Source organism: Plasmodium yoelii (assembly GCF_900002385.2).
Source record: "Plasmodium yoelii strain 17X genome assembly, chromosome: 11".
In the NCBI taxonomy this organism is placed as follows: domain Eukaryota; phylum Apicomplexa; class Aconoidasida; order Haemosporida; family Plasmodiidae; genus Plasmodium; species Plasmodium yoelii.
Window position 1 is genome coordinate 95,122 of NC_036183.2, and position 27,590 is coordinate 122,711.

The 27,590-nt window shown below is 20.2% G+C and overlaps 8 protein-coding genes across 8 annotated transcripts; all 8 read right to left on the reverse strand.

The window, feature by feature from the left end:
* Positions 1-863: 863 nt before the first annotated feature.
* Positions 864-1,988, reverse strand: PY17X_1100063 (PIR protein; the record flags this gene model as incomplete). Its single annotated transcript, XM_022957813.1, has 3 exons — positions 864-926; positions 1,012-1,836; positions 1,974-1,988. The coding sequence occupies 3 exons, from the start codon at positions 1,986-1,988 to the stop codon at positions 864-866; spliced, it is 903 nt and encodes a 300-aa protein (XP_022810694.1).
* A 2,254-nt stretch (positions 1,989-4,242) lies between these two features.
* Positions 4,243-5,321, reverse strand: PY17X_1100067 (PIR protein; the record flags this gene model as incomplete). The annotated part of the gene is made up of 3 exons (XM_034637600.1): positions 4,243-4,329; positions 4,420-5,175; positions 5,307-5,321. The coding sequence occupies 3 exons, from the start codon at positions 5,319-5,321 to the stop codon at positions 4,243-4,245; spliced, it is 858 nt and encodes a 285-aa protein (XP_034493548.1).
* A 2,275-nt stretch (positions 5,322-7,596) lies between these two features.
* PY17X_1100071 (PIR protein) lies at positions 7,597-8,634 on the reverse strand (the record flags this gene model as incomplete). The annotated part of the gene is made up of 3 exons (XM_022955333.1): positions 7,597-7,662; positions 7,750-8,499; positions 8,620-8,634. 3 exons carry the CDS (start codon positions 8,632-8,634, stop codon positions 7,597-7,599), a joined length of 831 nt encoding a protein of 276 aa, XP_022810673.1.
* A 2,214-nt stretch (positions 8,635-10,848) lies between these two features.
* PY17X_1100075 (PIR protein) lies at positions 10,849-11,881 on the reverse strand (the record flags this gene model as incomplete). The annotated part of the gene is made up of 3 exons (XM_034637601.1): positions 10,849-10,914; positions 11,000-11,746; positions 11,867-11,881. The coding sequence occupies 3 exons, from the start codon at positions 11,879-11,881 to the stop codon at positions 10,849-10,851; spliced, it is 828 nt and encodes a 275-aa protein (XP_034493549.1).
* Positions 11,882-14,181: 2,300 nt separating this feature from the next.
* On the reverse strand, positions 14,182-15,252 carry PY17X_1100077 (PIR protein; the record flags this gene model as incomplete). Its single annotated transcript, XM_034637602.1, has 3 exons — positions 14,182-14,268; positions 14,351-15,130; positions 15,238-15,252. 3 exons carry the CDS (start codon positions 15,250-15,252, stop codon positions 14,182-14,184), a joined length of 882 nt encoding a protein of 293 aa, XP_034493550.1.
* Positions 15,253-18,018: 2,766 nt separating this feature from the next.
* Positions 18,019-19,230, reverse strand: PY17X_1100081 (PIR protein; the record flags this gene model as incomplete). Its single annotated transcript, XM_022956474.2, has 3 exons — positions 18,019-18,105; positions 18,209-19,078; positions 19,216-19,230. The coding sequence occupies 3 exons, from the start codon at positions 19,228-19,230 to the stop codon at positions 18,019-18,021; spliced, it is 972 nt and encodes a 323-aa protein (XP_022810992.2).
* Positions 19,231-21,460: 2,230 nt separating this feature from the next.
* Positions 21,461-22,499, reverse strand: PY17X_1100083 (PIR protein; the record flags this gene model as incomplete). Its single annotated transcript, XM_034637603.1, has 3 exons — positions 21,461-21,526; positions 21,611-22,366; positions 22,485-22,499. The coding sequence occupies 3 exons, from the start codon at positions 22,497-22,499 to the stop codon at positions 21,461-21,463; spliced, it is 837 nt and encodes a 278-aa protein (XP_034493551.1).
* Positions 22,500-24,826: 2,327 nt separating this feature from the next.
* On the reverse strand, positions 24,827-25,928 carry PY17X_1100085 (PIR protein; the record flags this gene model as incomplete). Its single annotated transcript, XM_022957989.1, has 3 exons — positions 24,827-24,913; positions 25,001-25,777; positions 25,914-25,928. 3 exons carry the CDS (start codon positions 25,926-25,928, stop codon positions 24,827-24,829), a joined length of 879 nt encoding a protein of 292 aa, XP_022810831.1.
* Positions 25,929-27,590: the final 1,662 nt, after the last annotated feature.

Consider the following 27,590-nt stretch of genomic DNA (forward strand, 5'->3'; position numbering starts at 1 on the left):
ATTTCACTTATATATATTTTCTCCAAATACCACTTTTTACTTTTATTCCATTCAAATTCATTTTTCCATCACTCCATCTATCATTCGGTTCAGGTGTTACTGAGGAAGGAAATCATAATAAATTATTTTCTTCCAATTCCATTCCATCTCCCCCAGTTTCTTATATTATGCATTGTTAATATTTAAATCAACGTTTTCTTTTTGGATCAAATCAATACTTTGGAATAATCTTTCTATATCTATTCCAATATTCGACCGATTGGCCCATAAACCATTAACACAAAATTAACAATAAAATACAAAAAGTAAATAATTCATCGGATTTACCATAAGTTATATTAACACAAAATGCAATTCTTATAATTTGTCAAAATATATTACTTGTTCCTTTTCATAGTCATTTTCACCCTTATTTTGTTTCTTACACATTTAGACATAATATAAATATTAAAAACGCTAATTTATCCTTTACATATTTTAATAATTTATTTCCTATATATATTTAAAACAATTCTTTAAACTAATAAATGTTATCAAATTATAAAAAAATATTCAAAATTAAATGCAATGTAACACTTAATCCTAACCCGAATGTGGGGTCCACAAACACAACCCTGACCCATAACATAAAAACTGTCTAAAAATTATACAAAAACAGTATAAAAATGTTATAACTATATATATATAACATTATATATTATTGGTTATATTATTTAATTATTATTATAGACCCAATAATTATGTTCAAAAATTATGGTAAAAAATTATTTTCAAATAGACAGTTTATTAACATATATCAATCATTATTACTATTCCTAAAATAGTCACTATTTGAATCCCATATTAATGATCCATTTTCTTCTTTATTTTTTTAGCTTTTCTCTTAAATGTTTTTGAACTCTTTTCCGAAATCCAAATAATGAATACTAATATAAAATTTTAAAAAACATATAATTTGTTTAATGTTGCATATATATAATGAAAATTATTTTTTAATTCCTTATTATTTACCTTATAAGCAATTCCCAAAAAAATTGGTATTGCACCAAGTATCAATAAAACTGGAATTAATTTGCTTGTTATCGACGAACTTGATGTAGCTTCAAAACTCGATTCAGATTCTTGTCCATAATCTAATCCCAAATCTAGTCCAGAATCTAGTGCAAGAGTTTGTCCAAGATTTTGTTTTGTTTCTTCCGTTTGAGGGGATAAAGCAACTTCACATTCCCTTTTAAGACCATCATAATCTTTTAATAAAGTGGAAAATATTTGACTATCATAACTATTTTTAGTAAAACTAGTATCTTGCTTAAGATCATTATATTTTTTAAAAAATTCACTATTATCTTCCAAATAATTCTTGCAATTTTTATTGCCATCACCAAGTCCATTATACAATTTACATAATGATTTTAATTCTTCATAAAATTTAGATACAATATTTTTATCCATATCCAAAAAACCCTTTCTGTCATCTATAAGTTCCTTATAAGTACCATAACCAGTTAATCCACTTATATGCTCCTTATACGTACTACGTTGCGTTATGTAATTATCATAAAAATACTTTATACCCTCATTTTTATTAGTTTCTTTCAGGTTTAACATATAACTTAACCATATAAAAATGTTATCAACAATATTGGGGTTACTGTTTGAAGGAGAGGGAAAGATACCATCATGCTTATAGAATTGATCCAACAAATATAAACATCCAACATTAATTTTATCGAGATTATGATCACATCCATTAATACAATACTTTTGGAGATATTCAGGATGATTAAATTTATTTTCACCACGAAACCATTTCTCTACATCCTGGAACTTTTCACACTAAAAAAACATTTAAAAACAATTAATAAAAACGCGAATTATTAAAAATTTTATTAAAATAAAGTTTAATGATATTTATATGTAATACAATATCATAAAATGTAAAAGAAATTATTATTATAAAAAAATGCATATACCACTTCCTTATTCATTATAATGGGGTTTTATTTTTGATTTCTAAATTGAATAAAATCATGCTGTTTTATATACACTGCCCCCAATATGTGACGCAAATAATTTAACCCTATAAATAACAACTGTCTGTAGTTAAATATACTATAAGTTTTTCAATAATTAAATTAATATAGAATAATAATATAGTAGTATTACTAAAATAATATTATACTTTATGAAAATTAGCTAAATTACCTTAAATATAGGGTTTCTTAATACACCTTTTCCATATGTATATATGATGCATTTTATACACAAATTATTATTATTAATAAAATATGGTATAACTTTATTATAAAAATAATATACTTTTATAATGAATTTAAAAAATATATACATATGCTTTAATATAGAACACAAATAACGTCATAAAACTCAAATACTGCACAATATAAAAAATTAAAAATTATATTATTACTATAATCCATTAAATATATTAAACTTTTATACATTTGCTTCTAATACTATATACAATGCTTTATTAAAATTATAATGTTTTCAAATTATGTTATGTTACTTACATCTCTATGCAAATTATATAAATTTATATTGTTTTTAATGAATATAGATAAATTCATAATCCATTTTAATGAGTTCGATAACTTTATTTTTATTCCTATATACTTCAATTTAGAAGTATATCTTATTGTGCAATTTTATAAACTATTTTATGCATATTTTCCATTCTTTAAAAGAACAAATAGCACTGAACCCGTATCTATAAGCTTAAATAAGTCTTTGAATGCATATTATTTTTAAAAGAATGCTTAGTAAATATTAACATATAAATATATATTAATAATATTTTAAAGTATAATAGAAAACTATGTTTAATTAGGTTGTTATATTACCTTTAAGAGGAGAGAGATAAGATATATTGCTATTTTAATATATAAATTTAGAAAATATTCATTAAATGTTCTATATAATTCATTTTATTTTATACATTTTATTGTATAGTTATCAATGTAAATACATTCAACTAATTTGTTAAAAATTCTATATTTTATTAATTCTACAAAAAACAATAATAATATAATACGCATTAATATTGAATAATAAAATGATATTTAATATTAATTAAGTATTTAACCCTTTTTCCATTAATCCATATTTTTAGAATATAAAACTACAAATCCCAAATCGGATCATTAACAAATATATAATGTATTATTATGTCTTTTCGATAATATTAATATTAAATTATACGAAGGTTTCACAATAAAACAATATTTTAATATTAACTATTGGTAATTTACTATATTATTTGTATAGGCATATAATAATGCATCACATCTATAATATTAAACTTTAATAATATACTTATATTTTATTTAACTATTTTAAAATATAATATATTTATACCTCAAAACTATAAAGTTTACAAATTAATAGTGGTTAATCTACTATTATACCTTTATAATAAATAAATTAAAGCGTATGAAGCAACTTCTATTAATACAAGAAGATAATAGTAACTACAATTATAACTTCAAAAAATGTTAGAAGGATAATAAAATTTTATAGATTATGTTATATTGTCGATTCTTGATCGATATTCATGAATCTATATTTTATGATTATCTATTATTTTATATTAGCAGTGTGATTAATTAACATTAAAAATATAATCATTAATATGAAGGTATATTATAATGTAGGCAATTGCTTTAAATGAATCGAATTATAATAATACCCAATCTCATATATAATGCTATTATTACATTTCAATTGTCATAATATAATTTAAATTAATTGTAGCACAATTTATAAGTTTCACTAAATAAAATTTTCATTAAATAAAGAAACATATTATGATATGCATAATTCAATAAATCCACATATTAACTTTTATATAGGCAATTATAATATAGCATAATATGAATTAATATATGTAATATAGTTATTTTGCTTTAATCATATTAAATATATATTAACACTTAATTATATATATATTATAACTTATGAAAAAATGTTATATAACCCCATTTATATTAGCTTATCCCCATTTTGGGTTTAATATTTGGGCATCATCTCTTGATTAAGAATACGGAATGGTACATATATTAAATTAGTGTTTAAGTTATAAAAAATTAAATGCAATATAATACTTAGCCCTAACCCGAATATGGGTTCCACAACATAAAAACTATATAAAAATTATACAAAAATTACTTCCCAATAGACAACTTATTAACATATATTAATCATTATTAATATTCGAATCATATATTAATGAATCATTTTCTTCATTATATTTTTTATTTTTTCTCTTAAACATTGTTTTTGAGATCGTTTCCGAAATCCAAGTGACGAATACTAATATAAAAATTTTAAAAAATGTATAATTTATTTATATTCACAAATTAATCAGTGATGAATATATTGTTTAATTGATTTATTATTTACCTTATATTCAATTCCCAAGAAAATTGATAATGCAACAAGCATAAATGCAATTGGAATTAGTGTCCTTTTTATTACGAATCTTCGTGAATATGTTGGAAGAGTTGGAAATTGATTACATTTATTTTTTAAATTACAATAATCATTTGATAATGTAGATAATAATTGATTATAGGGGCTGCCTTTACCACTATAATAATCTTCATTAAGTACATCATATATTTCAACAAAATTTTTAGCTTTTTCTAAATAATTATCGCAATTTGAGTTTTTTTCAAGCTTAATATACATGTCACATAATAATATAAATGCATCATAAAAAATATACATATCTATAATACTAATACTCATCAAATTTTCTTTTTTATATATAAGATCCTTATAACTAGTATAAGCAATAACATCATTTATTTCCTGATTATACTTATTATCTGTATCATCATTATTTATATATTTTTTATAAAAAGGTTCTATACTGGTGTTTTCATAAATTGGGGTAAAGATTAACATATAACTTAACCATATGATAATGTATTCAACAATATTGATGTTGCTTTTTGCAACAGATACAAAATTAGCAGAATTCTTAAAGAATGCATCAAACAAATATAAACATCCAGCATTAATTTTACCCAAATTATCATCACATTTATTATCAGTACAATACTCATCGAAATTTTTCTCAATTATAAATTCATACCTTCCATTACCGTTCAAATAATCGGTAAGCGAGTTCCTTAGATCCTGGAACTTTTTACACTAAGAAATCATTTAAAACAATTAATAAAAACGCGAATTATTGAAAATTTTATTAAAATAAAGTTTAATGATATATATGATACAATATCATAAAATGTAAAGGAAATTATTATTATTAAAAAATTATATACCACTTCAACATTCATTATAATGGGATTTTATTTTTTATTTGTAAATTGAATAAACTCATGCTGTTTTATATACAATGCCCCCAATATGTGACATAAATACTTTAACCCAATATATAACAGCTGTCTGTAGTTAAATATATATATGTTTTTCAATAATTAAATTAATATAGAATAATAAAATAATATTATTACTAAAAAAAGGTTTTATTTGTGTTTATGCTAATTAGCTAAGCTACCTTAAATAGAGGGATGCTTAATAAACTTTTGATTAAATATATGATGCATTTTATACAATAAATACTATTCTTACTAACATTTGGTATAACTTTATTATAAAAATTAATATACTTATACATATGCTTTAATATAGAACATAAACGTCATAAAATTCAAATACTGCACAAATATAAAAAATATTATTATTAATATAATTTCTAAAAGTATATAAATATATTTTTTCTAATATATTTGTTTCTAATAATATATAATATAGTCTTTTCTAAAATATCACTTACAAAATAAGTTGAATTGTTCCATTTCTATGCAAAATACATAAATTTATATTGTTTTTAATGAATGTAGATAAATTAAAAAATAATTTTAATGCGTTAAATAACTTTATTTTTATTCCAATATACCTTAATGGATAATTTTATAGTATATTTTACGCATATTTTCCACGGTTTAAAACGACAATTAGCACTGAACCCGTATTTGTAACCTTAAATAAGTCTTTAAGTTCATATTGTTTTTAAAATCATACTTAGTAGATATTAAATATTAACATATAAATAAGTATTATGTAAATTTTAAAGTATAATAGAAAACTATGCTTGATTATGTCATTATTTTACCCTTTAATAGGAGAGAGATAAGATATATTAGCTCTTTAATATTTAAATTAAGTTGAATATTATACATAATTTTATCTTATATATTTTACTGTTATAGTTAATGTATATCATTCAAATAATTTATTAAAAATTATATATTTTATTAATTCTATGATACAGTAATGTTGTTTTGGATTATAAAATGATTATTCACTAAACACTAATGTGAATAATAAAATGCCATTTAACATGAATTGCGTCTTTAACCATTTCAGCATTGATTCATATTTTTAGAATATTAAACCACATATCACAAATTGAACCTTTAACAAATATATAACATTGATACCTTTATAATGTATTGTTATGTGTCTTTTCAATAAAATTAATATTTAATTATATGAATTTTCTACAATAAAATAATATTTAATATAGGTTATTCGTAAAGTATTTTGTTAGATTATATACATAGGCGTATAATAATAACGCTATTCTATCTTTTATATTATTTATAATTATCAGAACAAACTATAACATTAAATTTTATTAATATACTTTTATTTTGTCTTTTAACTATTTTAAATGTAATATATGTATACCTCAAAATATAAAATTTAAAAATGAATAGCGATTAATCTAATATTATACCTTTATAATAAATAAATTAATGTATATAAAACGATTTTTATTATTTGAATTTAAAACTTTAGCATAAAATTATATTATATATATCGAAAGTTAAAAGGATAGTATACATATATCTATAATGTAATTTTTATGTATTACTAAAAATGTTAGATGCATAAAATCCCTTTTATAGATAACGTTGCATTCTCGATTCTCGATCGATATTTTATGAATATCTATTATTACAGTTCAGTTAGATAACATGATTTAAATCAAAATAAATATGGTATAAATAATAAGTTTTACTAAATAAAATTTTCATAAAATAAAGAAACATTATTATATACATAATTCAATATAGTCTCTGATAAAAAGTTTTATATAATAGGAAATTATGATATATATAATATGAATTCATATATAGCAGATATCTATATTAATATATGCAATATAAACATTTTATTTTAATCATATTAAATCGGCATGAACATTCAATTATATATATTATAACTTATAAATATGTTATGTAACCCCTTTCATATTATATTATTCCCCTTTTAGTTGCATATTTGGACTTTTGATTACATCATATTAATAAACATACAGAATGATACGTATATTTAATTAGTGTTCAAATTACAAAAAATTAAATATAATATAATACTTAGCCCTAACCCGGATATGGGTTCCACAACCTCAATCCTGACCTGCAACATAAAAATTATGCAAAAATTGCTTCGAAATAGACAGTTTATTAAAATATGTCATTCATTATTACTATCCCTGGAATAGTCAGTATTTGAATCATATAATAATGATCAGTTTCTTCTTTATTTTTTTAGCAGTTCTCTTAAATGTTGTTTTTGAGACCGTTTCCGAAATCCAAATAACGAATACTAATATAAAATGTTAAGAAGCATACGATTTATTTGTTAAAATTTGCATATATAATCAAAATAATTTTTAATTTCCTTATTATTTACCTTATAAGAAACTCCCAATAAAATTGATGCTGCAACAAATATAATTGCAATTGTAATTAGTGTATTTTTTGTTACTGAACATCGTGAGCAATCTATAAATGATGAGGGATTACCACACTTAACACTATATGTATTTTCAAACATTTTATAATCTTTTAATAAACTAAACCATAGTTGAGAATAAGAATCTCCTTTAGTAATATCTAAAGCATTTTTATGTTTTTCATATTTTTCAAAAAATTCTCCAGCATTTTCTAAACATGTCTTGCTTGGGATTTTTTCTGGATCAAATTCACTATACACGTTACATAATGATTTTAATGGATCATAATAATTAGATATATCTTTAATATCAATATTCATCGATTTTATTTTTTTTTCTATAACATCCTTATTAATCTTACCATTATTATTAATAGATTTAGCTATATTATCATTATAACAACTATTTTTTTCTATATTTTTAATATAAAAATCGTCTAATTTGGTCGTTCCATTTTGTTTTTTTTGATTTAGTTTATAACTTAACCATAAAATACCGTATTCAACAAGTTTATCACCATCTATATTTTTATCATTAATATCATTAAAAAGACTTAGTAACAATATAAAACCAGAGATAATATTTTCTTCATCACTACTACAGTTACTATCAGAGAAAAACGAATTTAATAAATTCCTAGAATTATGTTCTCCCGGGCTATTCGGATCATCAACAAAATAATTATCAATATCATTAATTGATTTACACTACGAATATATTTTGCAAATTAAACAAAAGAATGTATTAATATAAATATTACTAAAATGAAAATTAATATAATTTGTAGGAATGCAACATACGAATAATATAAGAAAAAAGATATATACCACATTAAAAGACATTATAATGAAATTCTGTTATAATTTGGAAATTATGCTGGGTGATGTTATATATATATATTGTATAAAATATATGTTGTATTTACTTAAGCTCTTTACATAGCAGTTATCTTTCGTTAGACATATTATTCTTAATTTTAACTTCATATAAAATAATAATACATTAGTATTACTAAAATATTATACTTATTTTATGACATTTAGCTAAACTATTTTAAATAGAGGGTTGCTTACACACTTTGCCATATGTATATATGATGCATTTTATACAAAAAAGACTATTCTTACTAACATTTGATATAACTTTATTATAAAAATGGATATACTTTTATAATGAATTTAAAAAATATATACATATGCTTTAATATAGAACAAAAACAACGTCATAAAACTCAAATACTACACAAATATAAAAAATTAAGAAAGTTATTATTATTAGAATCCTTAAAGTATATACTTGTTTCTTATAATATATATTATAGTTTTTTCTAAAATAATAGCATTTTCAAATTTAGCTACATGCTCCATTTTCTATACAAATTATATAAATTTATATTATTTTTATTTAATATAGATAAATTAAAAAATAATTTTAATGCTTTAAATAACTTGATTTTTATTCCTACATATTCCAATTGAGAAGTATTCTCTATTAGATAATTTTATAATATTTTTTACGCGTAATTTCCACTCTCTAAAACAACAATTAGCACTGAACCAGTATTTATAAGCTTAAATAAGTCTTTGAATGCATATTATTTTTAAAATAATGCTTAGTAAATATTAAAAAATAAATAAGTATTGATGCAAATTTTAAAGTATAATATAAAACTATGTTTAATTAGGTTATTATATTTCACTTTAAGAGGAGAGAGATAAGATATATTGCTCTTTTAATATATAAATTTAGATAAATATTCATTAAATGTTCTACATAATTCATTTTATACATTTTATTGTATAGTTATCAATGTATATACAATCAAATAATTTATTAAAAATACTATATTTTATTAATTCTACAAAAAACAATAATAATATAATATTGAATAATAAAATGATATTTAATATTAATTAAGTATTTAACCATTCCTTCATTAATCCATATTTTTAGAATATAAAACTACAAATTCCAAATTGGATCATTAACAAATATATAATGTATTATTATGTCTTTTCGATAAAATTAATATTTAATTATATGAAGGTTTCACAATAAAACAATATTTTAATATTAACTATTGGTAATTTCTAGATTATATGTATAGGCATATAATAATGCATCATATCTATAATATTATACTTTAATAATATATTTATATTTTATTTTTTAACTATTTTAAAATATAATATATTTATACCTCAAAACTATAAAGTTTAAAAATAAATAGTGATAATCTATTATTAAATCTTTATGATAAATAAATTAAAGTGCATGAAGCAATTTCTATTAATACAAGAGGATAATAGTAACTACAATTAAAAATTAAAAAAATCTTAGAAGCATAATAATATTTTATAGATAATGTTATATTGTCGATTCTCGATCGATATTTATGAATCTATATTTTATGATTATCTATTATACATTAGTAGTGTGCTTAATTAACATTAAAAATATAATCATTAATATGAAGATATATTGTAATGTAGATGAATATTCAAAACTAATCGAATTATAATATATACCTCATATATAATAATATTATAATGTTCGGTTATAAAAATACGATTTAAATTAAAATAAATATGATGCAAATAATAAGTTTTACTAAATAAAATTATCATTAAATAAAGAAACATATTATGATATGCATAATTCAATATAACCACATATTAACTTTTATATAGACAATTATGATATAACATAATATGAATTAATATATAGTCAATATATATATTATAACTTATGAAAAAATGTTATACAACCCCATTTATATTAGCTTATCCCCATTTTGTGTTGAATATTTGAGCATCATCTCTTGATTAAACATACGGGATGATACATATATTAAATTAGTGTTTAAGTTATAAAAAATTAAATGCAATGTAATACTTAGCCCTAACCCGGATATGGGTTCCACAACATAAAAACTATATAAACATTATGCAAAAATTATTTCGAAATAGACAATTTCTTAAAATATATAAATCATTGTTACTATTCCTGAAATAGCCACTACTCTTCGAATAATATATTAATGATCAGTTTCTTCTTTATTTTTTTAGCATTTCTCTTAAATGTTGTTTTTGAGATCGTTTCCGAAATCCAAATAACGAATACTAATATAAAATGTTAAGAAGCGTACGGTTGTTCATTAATGTTTACATATATATAATATATTTTTTTTAATTCCTTATTATTTACCTTATAAGAAACTCCCAATAAAATTGATGTTGTAACAAATATAATTGCAATTGTAATTAGTATATTTTTTGTTACTGAACTTCGTGGACAAGCTACAAGTGGTGAGATATTACTACATTTAGCACTATATTTATGTTCAAAAATTTGATAATCTATTGATAAACTAGACCATAGTTTAGAATATAAATATCCTTTAGTAATATCAAAAGAATTTTTAAGTTTTTCATATTTTTCAAAAAATTCTCCAGCACTTTCTAAACATGTCTTGCATTGAGTATTTTTTTCTGGACCAAATTCACTATACATGTTAAATAATGATTTAAATGGATCATAAAAATTAGATATATCTTTAATATTCATATTCATCGATTTTATTTTTTTTTCTATAACACCCTTATTAATATTTTTACTAGTATCAGAAGTTATATGTTTATCATAACAACTATTTGCTTCTATATAATCAGTATAAAACTCGTTTGATATGATCGTTTCATCTTCTTTTTTTTGATTTAGTTTATAACTTAACCATAAAATAGCGTATTCAACAAGTTTTTCACTATCTATATTTTCATCATTAATATCATTAAACATATTTAGTAACATTATAAAACCAGAGATAATCTTTTCTTCATCACTACTACAGTTACAATCAGAGAAAAACATATTTAATGTATTCCCAGAAATATTTGTTCCCGAGTTGTTCGGATCATCAACAAAATATGTATCGATCGTATTAATTGATTCCCACTACGAATATATTTTGCGAATTAAACAAAAGAATGTATTAATATAAATGTTACTAAAACAAAAATTAATATAATTTGTAGGATTGCAACATACGAATAATATAAGAAAAAAGATATATACCACTTTATAAGACATTATAATGAAATTCTGTTATAATTTGGAGATTATGCGGGGTGATGTTATTTATATATATTCTATAAAATATATGTTATATTTACTTAATCTCTTTACGTAGCACTTATCTTTCGTTAGACATATTATTCTTAATTTTAACTTCATATAAAATAATAATACATTAGTATTACTAAAATATTATACTTATTTTATGACATTTATCTAAAATATCTTAAATAGAGGGTTGTTTACACACTTTTCCATATGTATATATGATGCATTTTATACAAAAAATATTATTCTTACTAACATTTGGTATAATTTTATTATAAAAATTAATATACCTTTATAATGAATTTAAAAAATATATACTTATACATATGTTTTAATATCCAAGATAAATGACGTCATAAAACTTAAATAATGCACAAATATAAAAAGTTAAAAAAGTTATTATTATTACAATCCTTAAAGTATATAAATAATTATTTAATAAGATAGACTAAATACTTATACACTTGTTTCTAATACTATATACCATGTTTTATTAAAATTATAGTATTTATAAAGTTGTATTGTTCCATTTTCTATGCAAAATACATAAATTTATATTGTTTTTAATGAATGTAGATAAATTAAAAAATAATTTTAATGCGTTAAATAACTTTATTTTTATTCCAATATACCTTATTGGATAATTTTATAATATATTTTATGCATAATTTCCACGGTTTAAAACGACAATTAGCACTGAAGCCGTATTTATAACCTTAAATAAGTCTTTAAGTTCATATTGTTTTTAAAATCATACTTAGTAGAAATTAAATATTAACATATAAATAACTATTATGTACATTTTAAAGTATAATAAAAAACTATGCGTAATTATGTTGGTTTATTATCCTTTAATAGGAGAGAGATAAGATATATTAGCTCTTTAATATATAAATTTAGATAAATATTTCCTAAATACTATGCATTGTTCATTCTTATCTTATATATTTATTGATATAGTTATCAACGTATGTGCATTCAATTAATTTATTAAAAATTCTATATTTTATTAATTATATGGTAAAACAATGATAACATAATATGCGTTAACATGGAATAATAAAAGGAAATTTAACGTTGAATCGTTCCTTTTCATAATTTATTCAGTTTTTTAAAATATTAAACTACAAATCCCCAATTGGATCTTTAAAAAATATATAACAATGATACCTTTATAATGTATTATTATGTGTCTTTTATATAATATTAACATTTAATTATGTGAAGTTTCCACAATAAAAAATATTTAAATATTAATTATTGATAGAGTATGTATTAGATTATATGTATAGGCATATAATAATAACGTATTATATCTATCATATTATTTATAATTATTATAACAAAATATAATTCGAAAATTTATTAATATACTTATATTCTATTTTTTAAATCTTTTAAAATATTATTTATTTATACCTCAAAATATAAAATTTAAAAATTAATAGAGATTAATCTATTATTATACTTTATGATAATTAAATTAATATATATATAACTATTCCTACCAATATAAATTAGAACATTAGCATAAATTCAAATTATTGAAATGAAAAAAATGAGTATTATATATATTTCTAATTTATAAATTTATTATAATATATCTATAGTACATTTTTTATGTATTACTAAAAATGTTAGATGCATAAAATGCATTTTATAGATAACGTTGTATTGTCGAATATCGATCGATATTTTATGAATCTATATTATTACAGTTCAGTTGGATAACATGAATTAAATCAAAATAAATATACAAAAGTTATAAGTTCTACTATATAAAATTTTCATAAAATAAAGAAACATATTATGATATGCATAATTCAATATAGCTCTGGGTTATCATGTTTTATATGATGAAAATTATGATATTGCATAATACGACTTCATATATATTCAACATCTATATTAATATATACAATATAGACATTTTGTTTTAATCATATTAAATTGGTATGAACACTCAATTATATATATTATAAATTATAAAACATGTTACGCAATTCATTACATATTAGCTTATGCCCCTTATGTTGCATATTTGGACATCTCGTGATTAAATATACGAGATGGTACATATATTCAATTAGTGTTCAAATTATACAAAATTAAATACAATGTAATACTTAACCCTAACCCGAATATGGGTTCCACAACATAAAAACTATATAAAAATTATGCAAAAATTACTTCCCAATAGACAGTTTATTAAAATATATAAATCATTATTATTATTCCTGAAATAGTTACTTTCTTTGAATCATATATTAATGATTCATTTTCTTCTTTATATTTTTTATTTTTTCTCTTAAATATTGTTTTTGAGCTCGTTTCCGAAATCCAAATAACGAATACTAATATAAAACGGTAAACAAATTATTTTTTGTTAATGTTTGCATATATATAATATTTTTTTTTTAATTCCTTATTATTTACCTTGTAAGAAATTCCTAAAAAAAATGCTATTGCACCAAATATCGATAAAACTGTAAATAATTTGTTTCCTATCGATGAACTTGATGTGTCTTCAGATGTTAGTGCATAAATGCTTGCTGGTATCTCTGGAAGCGTTTGATCATTTTTACATTTAATTTTTAAATCATCATAATTAGTTGATAAACTAGACAATATTTGTCTATATGAACTGACATCAGTATTATTAGAATATCTATTAAGTTCTTGATATTTTTTGACAAAATCTTTCGCATCATTTAACAGTTTGTCATCTTTTTTATTCTGTGCAACCCTACCATACATAATACATAATAAATTAAATGCATCATAAAATTTAGACAGATCTTCAATGTTAATATTCAGCAAATCATTTCGTTCATCCATGAATCCCTTAAGATCTCCAATTCTATATGCATCAGTTATAAATGCTTCATATTTACCACTATTTTTTACATAATTAGTATACAAATCATTTATTTTAGTGAATTTGTTCCCTGTTATTTGATTCAATTTGTAACTAAACCATGAAATCATATATAAAAAAAATACATTAGTATTATTTTCTTTATAACTTTTATCTATTACTGTAGAATAACATTCTCCAAGTAACCATAAAAATCCAGCCGTATTTTTATCGAAATCAGTATCGCAGTTTTCATCAGGGCAATATTTCTTGATATTCTCAATTTGATAAAAATCGAGTATTGAATCTTCGCCTAATTTATCGGGTAAATGTTTCCTCATAAAATCAAATTTTGAACACTAAAAAAACATTTAAAAAAAATTAATAAAAATATGTATTAAGAAAATGTTTTTAAATAAAAAGTAATGAAGTTTATAGGAAATATAATATCAAAAAATGTACATACTAGAGTATCATTCATTATGATGGAATATAATTTATAATCTCTAGGTTAAGGTAATATCATATTATTTATATATATACTAAAATAGGTAATACATTATTTAACCCTATATACAGCAATTATTTGTAGATAAAAATATTTTTATTATTCTTAATATCAATTTAAAGATAATATGGAACAATATATACTTTTTGGTATTTATATAAATTGCCTTATTTTGGGGGTGTTTAATACATTTGTTATCATTGTATATATAATACAATTTTGTATAAATTGTTATCCTTAATAACACTTATATGATCATTATTATAAAAATTAAAGTAACATTGTAATGAATTTATAATATATCTTCTTATGCATATGCTTTAATATAGAAAATAAACGTCATTTCTTTTGTTTTAATAGCTGTCCTTCTAAAACATAAAAACTGTATAAATATAAAAAATAAAAAATATTATTATTAGTATAATTTCTAAAAGTATATAAATATATTTTCTCTAATATATTTGTTTCTTATAATATATAATACAATTTTTTCTAAAATTATAACATTTATAAAATAAGTTGCATTGCTCTCTTTATTAATTGCATATACATGATTTTAATATAATTTTTATTTAATATATATCCATTCTGATTATATTTAACATTTTCAATAACTTTATTTTTATCCCTATATAATTCAATTTATAAATATATCTTATTAGGTAATTTTATAATATATTTTGCACATATTTCCCACGGTTTAAAACGACAATTAGCATTGGACCCATATTTATAAGCTTATATAAATATTTTAATGCATATTGTTTTTAAAATAATACTTAGTAAATATTAAATATATAACTCATAAATACGTATTGATGAAAATTTTTAAGTATAATAGAAAACTATGTGTATTAGGTTGGTATATTGCACTTTGAGAGGAGAGATAAGGGAAGTATGATTTTTTAAGACAAGGATGTAGCCATATATGATTCACTTATTCTACGTAGTTTAATTATATTTTTTACCATTAAACATTTTAACTCATGTATGTATATATTAAAATTATTCATTAAAAATAACTTAGAATTATTAATTTTCTAAATATATGGTTTGCTTTTGTATTTATAATAAATTATATTTTTAAATAAACTATAGAATTATTAATATTATTTTGCTTGGCAGTGTTAATTCTAATATTGTCGCATTAAAGCATATTTAAATGAATGTTATAATATTACATTTTATCTTGTATCATACAATTTTATTCTTATTACAAGTTTAATAATATATATAATTAATATATATCAACATATTCGAATCAAATGAATTTAATGATTTGTTCGTATTTAATACTTTATCTATTGTTATTACTATTATTATTGTTACTGCTAGATCACTGTATAGTACAACGGAATAATTAATCCCCTTAATATAAATACTTTAAATCAATGTATGATATGTCCGTGATTCATTGTTTAAAGTATAACATTTTGTAACATATATACTACCTCGTAAAACGATATATTTATAATACATATTTATTAATTTATATATGATAACCTAATAAAAATAATATTAGTTCAAATTAAATTAATTATTATTTGCCTTTTCGATAAAATTAATATTTAATTATATGAAGTTTCACAATAAAACAATATTTCATTATTAGTTATTAGTAGAGCATTTTATTAAATTATATGCATAGATATATAATAATAACGCTATTCTATATATCATATTATTTATAATTATTATAACAAACTATAACATTAACATTATATTTTATTAATATACTTATATTTTTTTAATTAACTAATAATATATTATATTTCTAATTTATATATACCTCATAGCTTTAAAATTTAAAAATGAATACTGATTAATATAATGTTATACCTTTATAGTAAATAAATTAATGTATATAAAACAATTTATATCAATATTAATTAGAACTTTAACATAAATGCAACGTATTTAAATGAAAAAAGTGAGTATTATATATATTTATAATTTATTAATTTATTATATATATATATAGTGTATTTTTTATCTATTAATAAAAATGTTAGAAGAATAGCAATATTTTATAGACAATGTTATATTGTCGAATCTCGATCGGTATTTTATGAATCTATATTTTATGATTATCTATTATACATTGGTAATATGTTTAATTAATGTTAAAAACACATATGTTAATCCGAATATATATTGTAATGTAGGCAATTGTTCCAAATGAATCATCATATAATACTATTATTACAGTTCAGTTGGCGTAATATAATTTAAATTAAAACAAATATGATACAAATAATAAGTTTATTAAATAAAATGTTTCATCAAATAAATAAATATGTTTCGTATTATGATATGCATAATTTAATATAGCTCTGGGTTAACAAGTCTTATATAATAAATAATTATCATAATATGAATTAATATATGCAATATAGACATTTTTTTATTCATATTAAATCGATATGAACACCCAATTATATATATTATAAATTATGAAAAAATATTATGTAACCCTTTTCATATTAATGACAATGCTCCTTTGGGGTTACAAATTTTTAGCTTCATTTAGTGATTAAATATACGGGATGATATATATAATTAATTAGTTTTCAAATTGTACAAAATTAATACAATATAATACTTAATCCTAACCCAAATATGGGTTCCACAAACACAACCCTAACCCACAACATATAAACTATATAAAAATTATGCAAAAATTACTTCGAAATAGACAGTTTCTTAAAATAAATAAATCGTCATATTCAGAATAATTTATTAATGATTCATTCTCTTCTTTACATTTTTTAGCTTTTCTCTTAATTTTTGTTTTTGAAATCGTTTCCGAAATCCAAATAACGAATACTAATATAAAACGTTAAGAAGTGTATGAATTTTTGTTAATGTTTGCATATATTTAATGAAAATAATATTTAAATGTAATATTTTTTAATTCCTTATTATTTACCTTATAAGCAATTCCCAAGAAAATTGGTATTGCAGAAAATATCGATAGAACCGGAATTAATTTGCTTGATATCGACGAACTTGATGATGCAACTTCAGAACCTTGTGCATAAAGCTGTTCAGAAGTTTCTTCAGAACAATTTTCAGGAATTTTTGTTTTGTCTATCGTTGGAAGGGGTGAAGATTTGCAATACTGACCAGCATTACATTTCTTTATTAAATTATCATAATCGGTTGATAAAGTACACAATACTTGTTTATATGAACTGTCTTTAGTGCTATTATAATCCTTGTAAAGTTCTTCATATTGTTTAATAAAATTACCAGCTTTTTCCGAACGTTTTGCGCAATTTGACGTGTTTTCATCAAATTCAGTATACATTTCACATAACGATTTAAATGCTTCATAAAATTTAGGTACAATATTACTATTCATATTCAACACATAATTTTTTTTATCTAAAAGTTTCTTATAATTATCATAATCAGTTAATTCATTTATTTTCTTGTTATACTTATTACAATCATGTATGTATTCTATATAAAAACCCGTTATATTGTCTTCTTCTTCACTTTTGCCCAGGTTTAACATATAACTTAGCCATATCATAATGTAATCAACAATATTGATGTTATTTTTTAAAGGAGAGTGACTCACACCACAATCCTTAATGAATTCATCCAACAAATATAAACATCCAGCACTTATTCTATCCAATTCATTTTTAAAATTATTATTATTACAAGAATAATTATTTAAAAAATTATTATTATTACAAGAATTATTTAAAAAATTGTCATCTTTAAATTGATATTTTCCTCCAATCAATTCATCGGAAATCCATTCCCTTACATTCTTGAACCTTTCACACTAAAAAAACATTTAAAAACATTTATTAGAAATATATATTATTGAACATTTTATTAAAATAAAGTTTAATGATATTTATATGTAATACAATATAAAAAAATGTAAAGGAAACTATTATTTTTAAAAAGTGCATATACCACTTGCTTATCCATTATAATTGGGTTTTATTTTTGATTTGTAAATTGAGTAGAATCATGCTGTTTTATATACACTGTCCCCAATATGTGACATAAATACTTTAATCCTATATATAGAAACTGCATGTAGTTAAATATATTATAAGTTTTTCAATAATTAAATTAATATGGAATAATAAAATAATGTTATTACTAAAGAAACGTTCTATTTGTGTATATGCTAATTAGCTAAGTTACCTTAAATAGAAAGTTGCTTAATACAATTTTTATTAAATGTATATATAATAAATTTTATACAACAAATTATATTCTTACTAACATCTGGTATAACATTATTATAAAAATGAATATCCTTCTATAAAGAATTTAAAGTATGTTTGAACATAGAAAAGGAATATATTTATATCTTATGTTTTAATGAATTTCCTTCAAAAATTTAAATACTGTATAAATCTAAAAAGTTAAAAATTATATTATTGCTATAATCCTTAAAATATATAAATAGTCATTTCTTAAAACATATTAAATAATTATACACTTGTTTCTAATACTATATACCATGTTTTATTATAATTATAGTTTTTTCAAATTAAGTTACATTGTTTCCTTTCTATGCAAATTATATAAATTTATATTGTTTTTAATGAATGTAGATAAATTCAAAATTCATTTTAATGTGCTCAATAACTTTATTTTTATTCCCATATACCTTATTTGGTAATTTTATAATATATTTTTCCATCTTTTCCATTCTTTAAAAGAACAATTTGCACTGAACCCGTACTTATAAGCCTAAATAAGTCTTTGAATGCATATTATTTTTAAAATAATGCTTAGTAAATATTAAACATATATACCTACTGATGATATTTTAAATCATAATAGAAAACTATGTTTAATTAGGTTGTTATATTACCTTTAAGAGGAGAGAGATAAGATATATTGCTATTTTAATATATAAATTTAAATAAATATTCATTAAATGTTCTACATAATTCATTTTTATCTCATATATCTTATTGTTATAGTTATCAATGTATATACTTTCAAATAATTTATTAAAAATTCTATATTTTATTAATTCTACAAAAAACTATGATAATAGAATATTGAATAATAAAATGATATTTAATATTAAGTATTTAACCCTTTCTCCATTAATCCATATTTTTAGAATATAAAACTAGAAATTCCAAATTGGATCATTAACAAATATATAATGTATTATTATGTCTTTCCGATAAAATTAATATTTAATTATATGAAGGTTTCACAATAAAACAATATTTTAATATTAACTATTTGTAATTTCTAGATTATATATATAGGTATATAATAATGCATCATATCTATAATATTAAACTTTATTAATACATTTATATTTTATTTTTTAACTATTTTAAAATATAATATATTTATACCTCAAAATATAAAGTTTAAAAATTAATAGTAATTAATCTACTATTATATATTTATGATAAATAAATTAAAGTGTATGAAGCAACTTCTATTAATACAATTACAACTTCAAAAAATGTTAGAAGCATAATAATATTTTATAGATAATGCTGTATTGTCGATTATCGATCGATATCCCATGCATCTATATTTTATGATTATATATTATACATTAGTAGTGTGCTTAATTAACATTAAAAATATAATCATTAATATGAGTCGAGTTATAATTATACTCTGATAATAAATTTATTATACTGTTTGATTATAAAAATACGATTTAAATTAAAATAAATATCATACAAATAATAAGTTTTACTAAATAAATTTTTCATATAATAAAGAAACATATTATGATATGCATAATTCATTATAATTATGATTAACAAACTTTATATAATAAATAATTACGATATAGCATAATATGAATTAATATATGTAATATAGTTATTTTACTTTAATCATATTAAATATATATTAACACTCAATTATATATATTATAACTTTTAAATGTGTTATGTAACCCATTTCATATTAATGACAGTACCCATTTAGGGGGTACATATTTTGAAAATCATCTCGTGATTAAATATACGGATATAGTACATATATTTAATTAGTATTCGAATTATAAAAAAATAAATGCAATATAATACTTAGCCATAATCCCAATATGGGTTCCACAACATAAAAACTATGATCAAAAATTATTCCCCAATAGACAATTTCTTAACAAAATTAATCATTATTACTCTTCGAATATTATATTAATTGTCCATTTTCTTCTTTATTTTTTTAGCATTTCTCTTAAATGTTGTTTTTGAGATCGTTTCCGAAATCCAAATAACGAATACTAATATAAAATGTTAAGTATACGATTTATTTGTTAAAATTTGCATATATAATGAAAATAATTTTTAATTTCCTTATTATTTACCTTATAAGAAACTCCCAATAAGATTGATGCTGCAACAAATATAATTGCAATTGTAATTATTGTATTTTTTGTTACTGAACTTCGTGGACAAGCTACAAATGGTGATTCATTAGCACACGTATTAACATTATATAGTTGTTTAAACAGAATATAATCATTTGATAAACTAGACCATAGTTGTAAATAAGAACTTCCTTTATTAATATCAAAAGCATTTTTAACTTTTTCACATTTTTCAAAAAATTCTCCAGCATTTTCAAAACATTTCTTGCATTGTGTTTTTTCTGGATCAAGTTCACTATACATGTTACATAATGATTTAAATGCATCATAAAAATTAGATATATCTTTAATATCAATATCCATCGAATTTATTTTGTCATCTATAACATCCATATAAATTTTATCACCATTATTAGTATTAGTAGCTATATGCTTATCATAACAACTATTTTTTTTTATATTTTCAGTAAGAAAATCGCTTAATTTGGTGGTTCCATTTTCTTTTTTTTGATTTAGTTTATAACTTAACCATAAAATAGCATATTCCACAAGTTGATCACCCTTTAAATGATCATTATTTTCAATACTATTAAGTAAAGTTAGCAATGCTATAAAACCAGAGCTAATCTTTTCTTCACCACTACTACAGTTACTATCAGTGAAAAATATATTTAATGTATTCCTAAAATCATGTTCTTCCGGGTTGTTCAGATCATCATCAAAATATTTATCGATCGTATTAATTGATTCACACTACGAATATATTTTACGAATTAAACAAAAAATGTATTAATATGAATGTTACTAAAATTAAAATTAATATAATTTATAGGAATGAAACATACGAATAATATAAGAACATGATATATACCAATTCCTTAGACATTATAATGAGATTCTGTTATAATTTGGAGATTATGCGGGGTGATGTTATTTATATATATTGTATAAAATATATGTTATATTTACTTAAGATCTTTACATAGCAGTTATCTTTCGTTAGACATATTATTCTTAATTTTAACTTCATATAAAATAATAATACATTAGTATTACTAAAATCATATTATATTTATTTTATGACATTTAGCTAAATTGCCTTAAATAGAGGGTTGCTTATACACTTTGCCATATGTATATATGATGCATTTTATACAAAAAAGACTATTCTTACTAACATTTGGTATAAATTTATTATAAAAATGGATATACTTTTATAATGAATTTAAAAAATATATACTTATATATATGCTTTAATATAGAACACAAACAACGTCATAAAACTCAAATACTACACAAATATAAAAAATTAAGAAAGTTATTATTAGAATCTTTAAAGTATATACTTATTTCTTATAATATATATTATAGTTTTTTCTAAAATAATAGCATTTTCAAATTTAGTTACATGCTCCACTTTCTATGCAAAATATATAAATTTATATTATTTTTATTTAATATAGATAAATTAAAAAATAATTTTAATGCGTTAAATAACTTTATATTTATTTCTACATGTTCCAATTTAGAAGTATTCTCTATTGGGTAATTTTATAATATATTTTCCCATCTTTTCCATTTTTTAAAACAAAAATTAGCACTGAACCCGTATTTATAAGCTTAAATAATTCTTTGAATGTAGATGATTTTAAAATAATACTTAGTAAATATTAAACATATATACCTACTGATGATACTTTAAAGTATAATATAAAACGATGTTTAATTGGGTTGTTATATTACCATTTAAGAGGAGAGAGATAAGATATATTAGCTATTTTAATATATAAATTTATATAAATATTCTTTAAATGCTCTGCATTGTTCATTCTTATCTTATATATTTATTGATATAGTTATCAATGTATGTACATTCAAATAATTTATTAAAAGTTCTATATTTTATTAATTATATGGTAACGTAATGTTTTAGATTAAAAAATGATTATTCAATAAAAACTAATAATATAAGAGTTAATATGGAATAATAAAATGACATTTAACATGAATTGAGTCTTTATCATTTTCTCCATGGATCCAAATTTTTATAATATAAAATCACATATTCCAAATTGAATCTTTAACAAAAATATAATCATTGATATCTTTATAATGTATTATTTGTCTTTTCGATAATATTAATGTTTATTATATGAAGGTTTCACAATAAAACAATATTTCAATATTAATTATTGATAGAGTATTTTATTAAATTATATGTATAGGCATATTATAATAACGTGTTATATCTATCATATTATTTATAATTATTATAACAAAATATAATTCGAAATTTTATTAATATTATTATATTTTATTTTTTAACAATTTTTAATGTAATATATTTATACCTCAAATTATACAGCTTAGAAAATAATAATGATTAATCTATTATTATACCTTATGATAATTAAATTAATATATATATAACTATTCCTATCAATATAAATTAGAACATTAATATAAATGCAAATTATTGAAATGAAAAAAATGATTATTATATATATTTATAATTTATAAATTTATTATAATATATCTATAGTGTATTTTTTATGTATTACTAAAATTATAGATGCATAAAATGCCTTTTATAGATAACGTTGTATTGTCGATTTTCGATCGATATTTTTATGAAGATCTATTATTACAGTTCAGTTGGGTAACACGATTTAAATCAAAATAAATATGATACAAGTTATAAGTTTTATTAAATAAAATTTTCATTAAATAAAAAAACATATTATGATATGCATAATTCAATATAGCTCTGGGTTATCAAGGCTTATATAATAGGCAATTGGGATATTGCATAATACGGCTTCAAATACAGTAAATATTTATATTAATATATACAATATAGACATTTTATTTCAATCATATTAAATCGGCACGAACACTCAATTATATATATAACTTATAAAATATGTTATGAGACCCCTTTCATATTAGCTTATGCCCCTTTTTGGTTGCATATTTGGACTTTTGATTTCATCTTGTGATTAAAAAAACGAATATAGTACATATATTAAATTAGTGTTTAATTATAAAAATTAAATAAAGATATAATGCTTAACCCTAACCCCAATATGGGTTATATAAACACAACCCTGACCCACAACATAAAAACTATATAAAAAATATGCAAAAATTATTTATTTCCCAATAGACAGCTTCTTAACATATATTAATCATTATTAATCTTCGAATCATATATTAATGATTCATTTTCTTCTTTATATTTTTTAGTTTTTCTCTTAATTTTTGTTTTTGAAATCGTTTCCGAAATCCAAATAACGAATACTAATATAAAATGTTAAGAAGCGTACGGTTGTTTGTTAATGTTTGCATATATATAATAATTTTTTTTTTTAATTCCTTATTATTTACCTTATAAGAAATTCCAAAAAAAAATGCTATTGCACCAAATATCGATAAAACTATAAATAATTTGTTTGTTATCGACGAACTTGATGTAACTCCAGACATTTGTGCGTAAATGTTTATTGATATTTCTGGAAGAGATGCACTATTGCTACATTTGTCTTTTAATTTATTATAATCAGTTGATAAAGTATATAATATTTTATTATGTGAACTGTCATTAGTAATGTTAGGATCTTTGTTAAGTTCTTCATATTTTTCAGCAAATTTAATAGCTTTTCCCAAACATTTTGTGCAATCTTTCTTTTTTTCATCAAATTCAGTATACGTTTCACATAATAATTTAAATGCTTCATAAAATTTAGATATATCTTTAATATCCAAAAAATAATTTTTTTTATTTAAAAGATCCTTATAACTGCTATTATCTTCAACACTAATTATAGAGTTTTTATACTGATCACTACCATTTATATATGTAGTATAAAAATGTTGTAGATGGCTGACGCTGCTATTATTATTTTCCTTTAGGGTTAACATATAACTTAACCATATCATAATGTATTCAACAATATTCATATAATTGTTTGCATATTTCGAAAACAAATCAGAATTCTTAAAGAATGCATTAAAAAAATATAAACATCCAGCATTAATTTTGTCGAGATCATTATCACAACCACCAGTACAATACTCTTTGAAATTATCAGCATCTTTAAATTTATAGTTTTTTTTATTCGAATCATATTCTAAATTCGTCATTACATAAATGAAGTTATTAAACTAAAAAAAAATTTAAAACATTTAATAAAAACATGTATTATTGAAAATTTTATTAAAATGAAGTTTAATGATATTTATATATAATACAATATCAAAAAATGTAAAGGAAATTATTATTATTAAAAAATGCATATACCACATCCTTATCCATTGTGATGAAATTTAGTTTTATATTTGTAAATTAAGTAGAATCATGTTGTTTTATATACGTTGCCCCCAATACGTGACATAAATACTTTAATCCTATATATAACAACTGTCTGTAGTTAAATATATTATAACTTTTTAATAATTAAATTATTATACATAGTAAAATTATATTATTAGTAAAGAAACGTTTTATTCCATTTTATGATAATTATCTGAATTACCTTAAATAGAGGTTGATTAATACATTTTTGATCAAATGTATATATGATGCATTTTATACAAAAAAGTCTATTCTTACTAACTTCTGGTATAACTTTATTATAAAAATTAATATCCTTTTATAAAGAATTTAAAGTATGTTTAAACATAGAAAAGGAATATATTTATATCTTCTGTTTTAATGATTGTTCTTCTAAAACTTAAATACTGTATAAATCTAAAAAATAAAAAATTATATTATTACTATAATCCTTAAAAGTATATAAATAGTAATTTTTTAAAATATATTAAATTTATATATACTTGTTTCTTATAATATATAATATAGTTTTTTCTAAAATTATAGTATTTTCAAATTAAGTTACATGCTCCACATTTTATGCAAATTATATAAATTTAATATTACTTTTAATTAATATATATACATTCACAATTCATTTTAATGAGTCTTATAACATTATTTTTATTTCTATATACTTCAATTTATAAATATTCCGTATTAGATAATTATAGAATATATTTCGCGTATCATTTCCATAGTTTAAAACACCAATTAGTACTGAATTCGTACGTATGCTATTTATAAGCTTAAATAAGTCTTTGAATGTAGATTGTTTTAAAAATCATACATAGTAAATATTAAATATTAGTGTATAAATAAGTATTGATGCAAATTTTAAAGTATAATGTAAAACTATATGTATTAGGTTGGTATATTGCACTTTGAGAGGAGAGAGATAAGATATCTTTGCTCTTTTAATATATAAATTTAGATAAATATTCGCTAATGTTATGTATAGTTAATTTTATCTTATATATTTTATTGTTATAGTTATCAATGTATATACATTCAAATAGTTTATTAAAAGATCTATATTATATTAATTTTATGATAAAACAATGCTATTTGTAATTAAAGATTATTTATTAAACAATGATAATATAATACGCGTTAATATGAAATAATAAAAAGGCTTTTGGCGTTAATTGAGTTTTTAACCTTTTCTTTATTTATCCAGTTTTTTAGAATATAAAATTAAAAATCCCAAATTGGATCTTTAACAAATATATAAAAATTATGCCTTTATAATGCATCATTATGTGTCTTTTCAATAATATTAATATTTAATTATATGAAGGTTTCACAATATAACAATATTTCAATATTAGTTATTAGTATAGTATTTATTAGATTATATGTATAGGCATATAATAATAGCGATATTATATCTATCAAATTATTTACAATTATTATAACAAACTATAACATTATGTTTTATTAATATACTTATATTTTATTTTTTAAGTCTTTTGAAATATAATTTATTTATACCTCAAAACTATAAAGTTTAAAAATTAATAATGATCAATCTAATATTATACCTTTATAGTAAATAGATTAATGTATATATAACTATTTCTATCAATATTAATTAAAACTTTA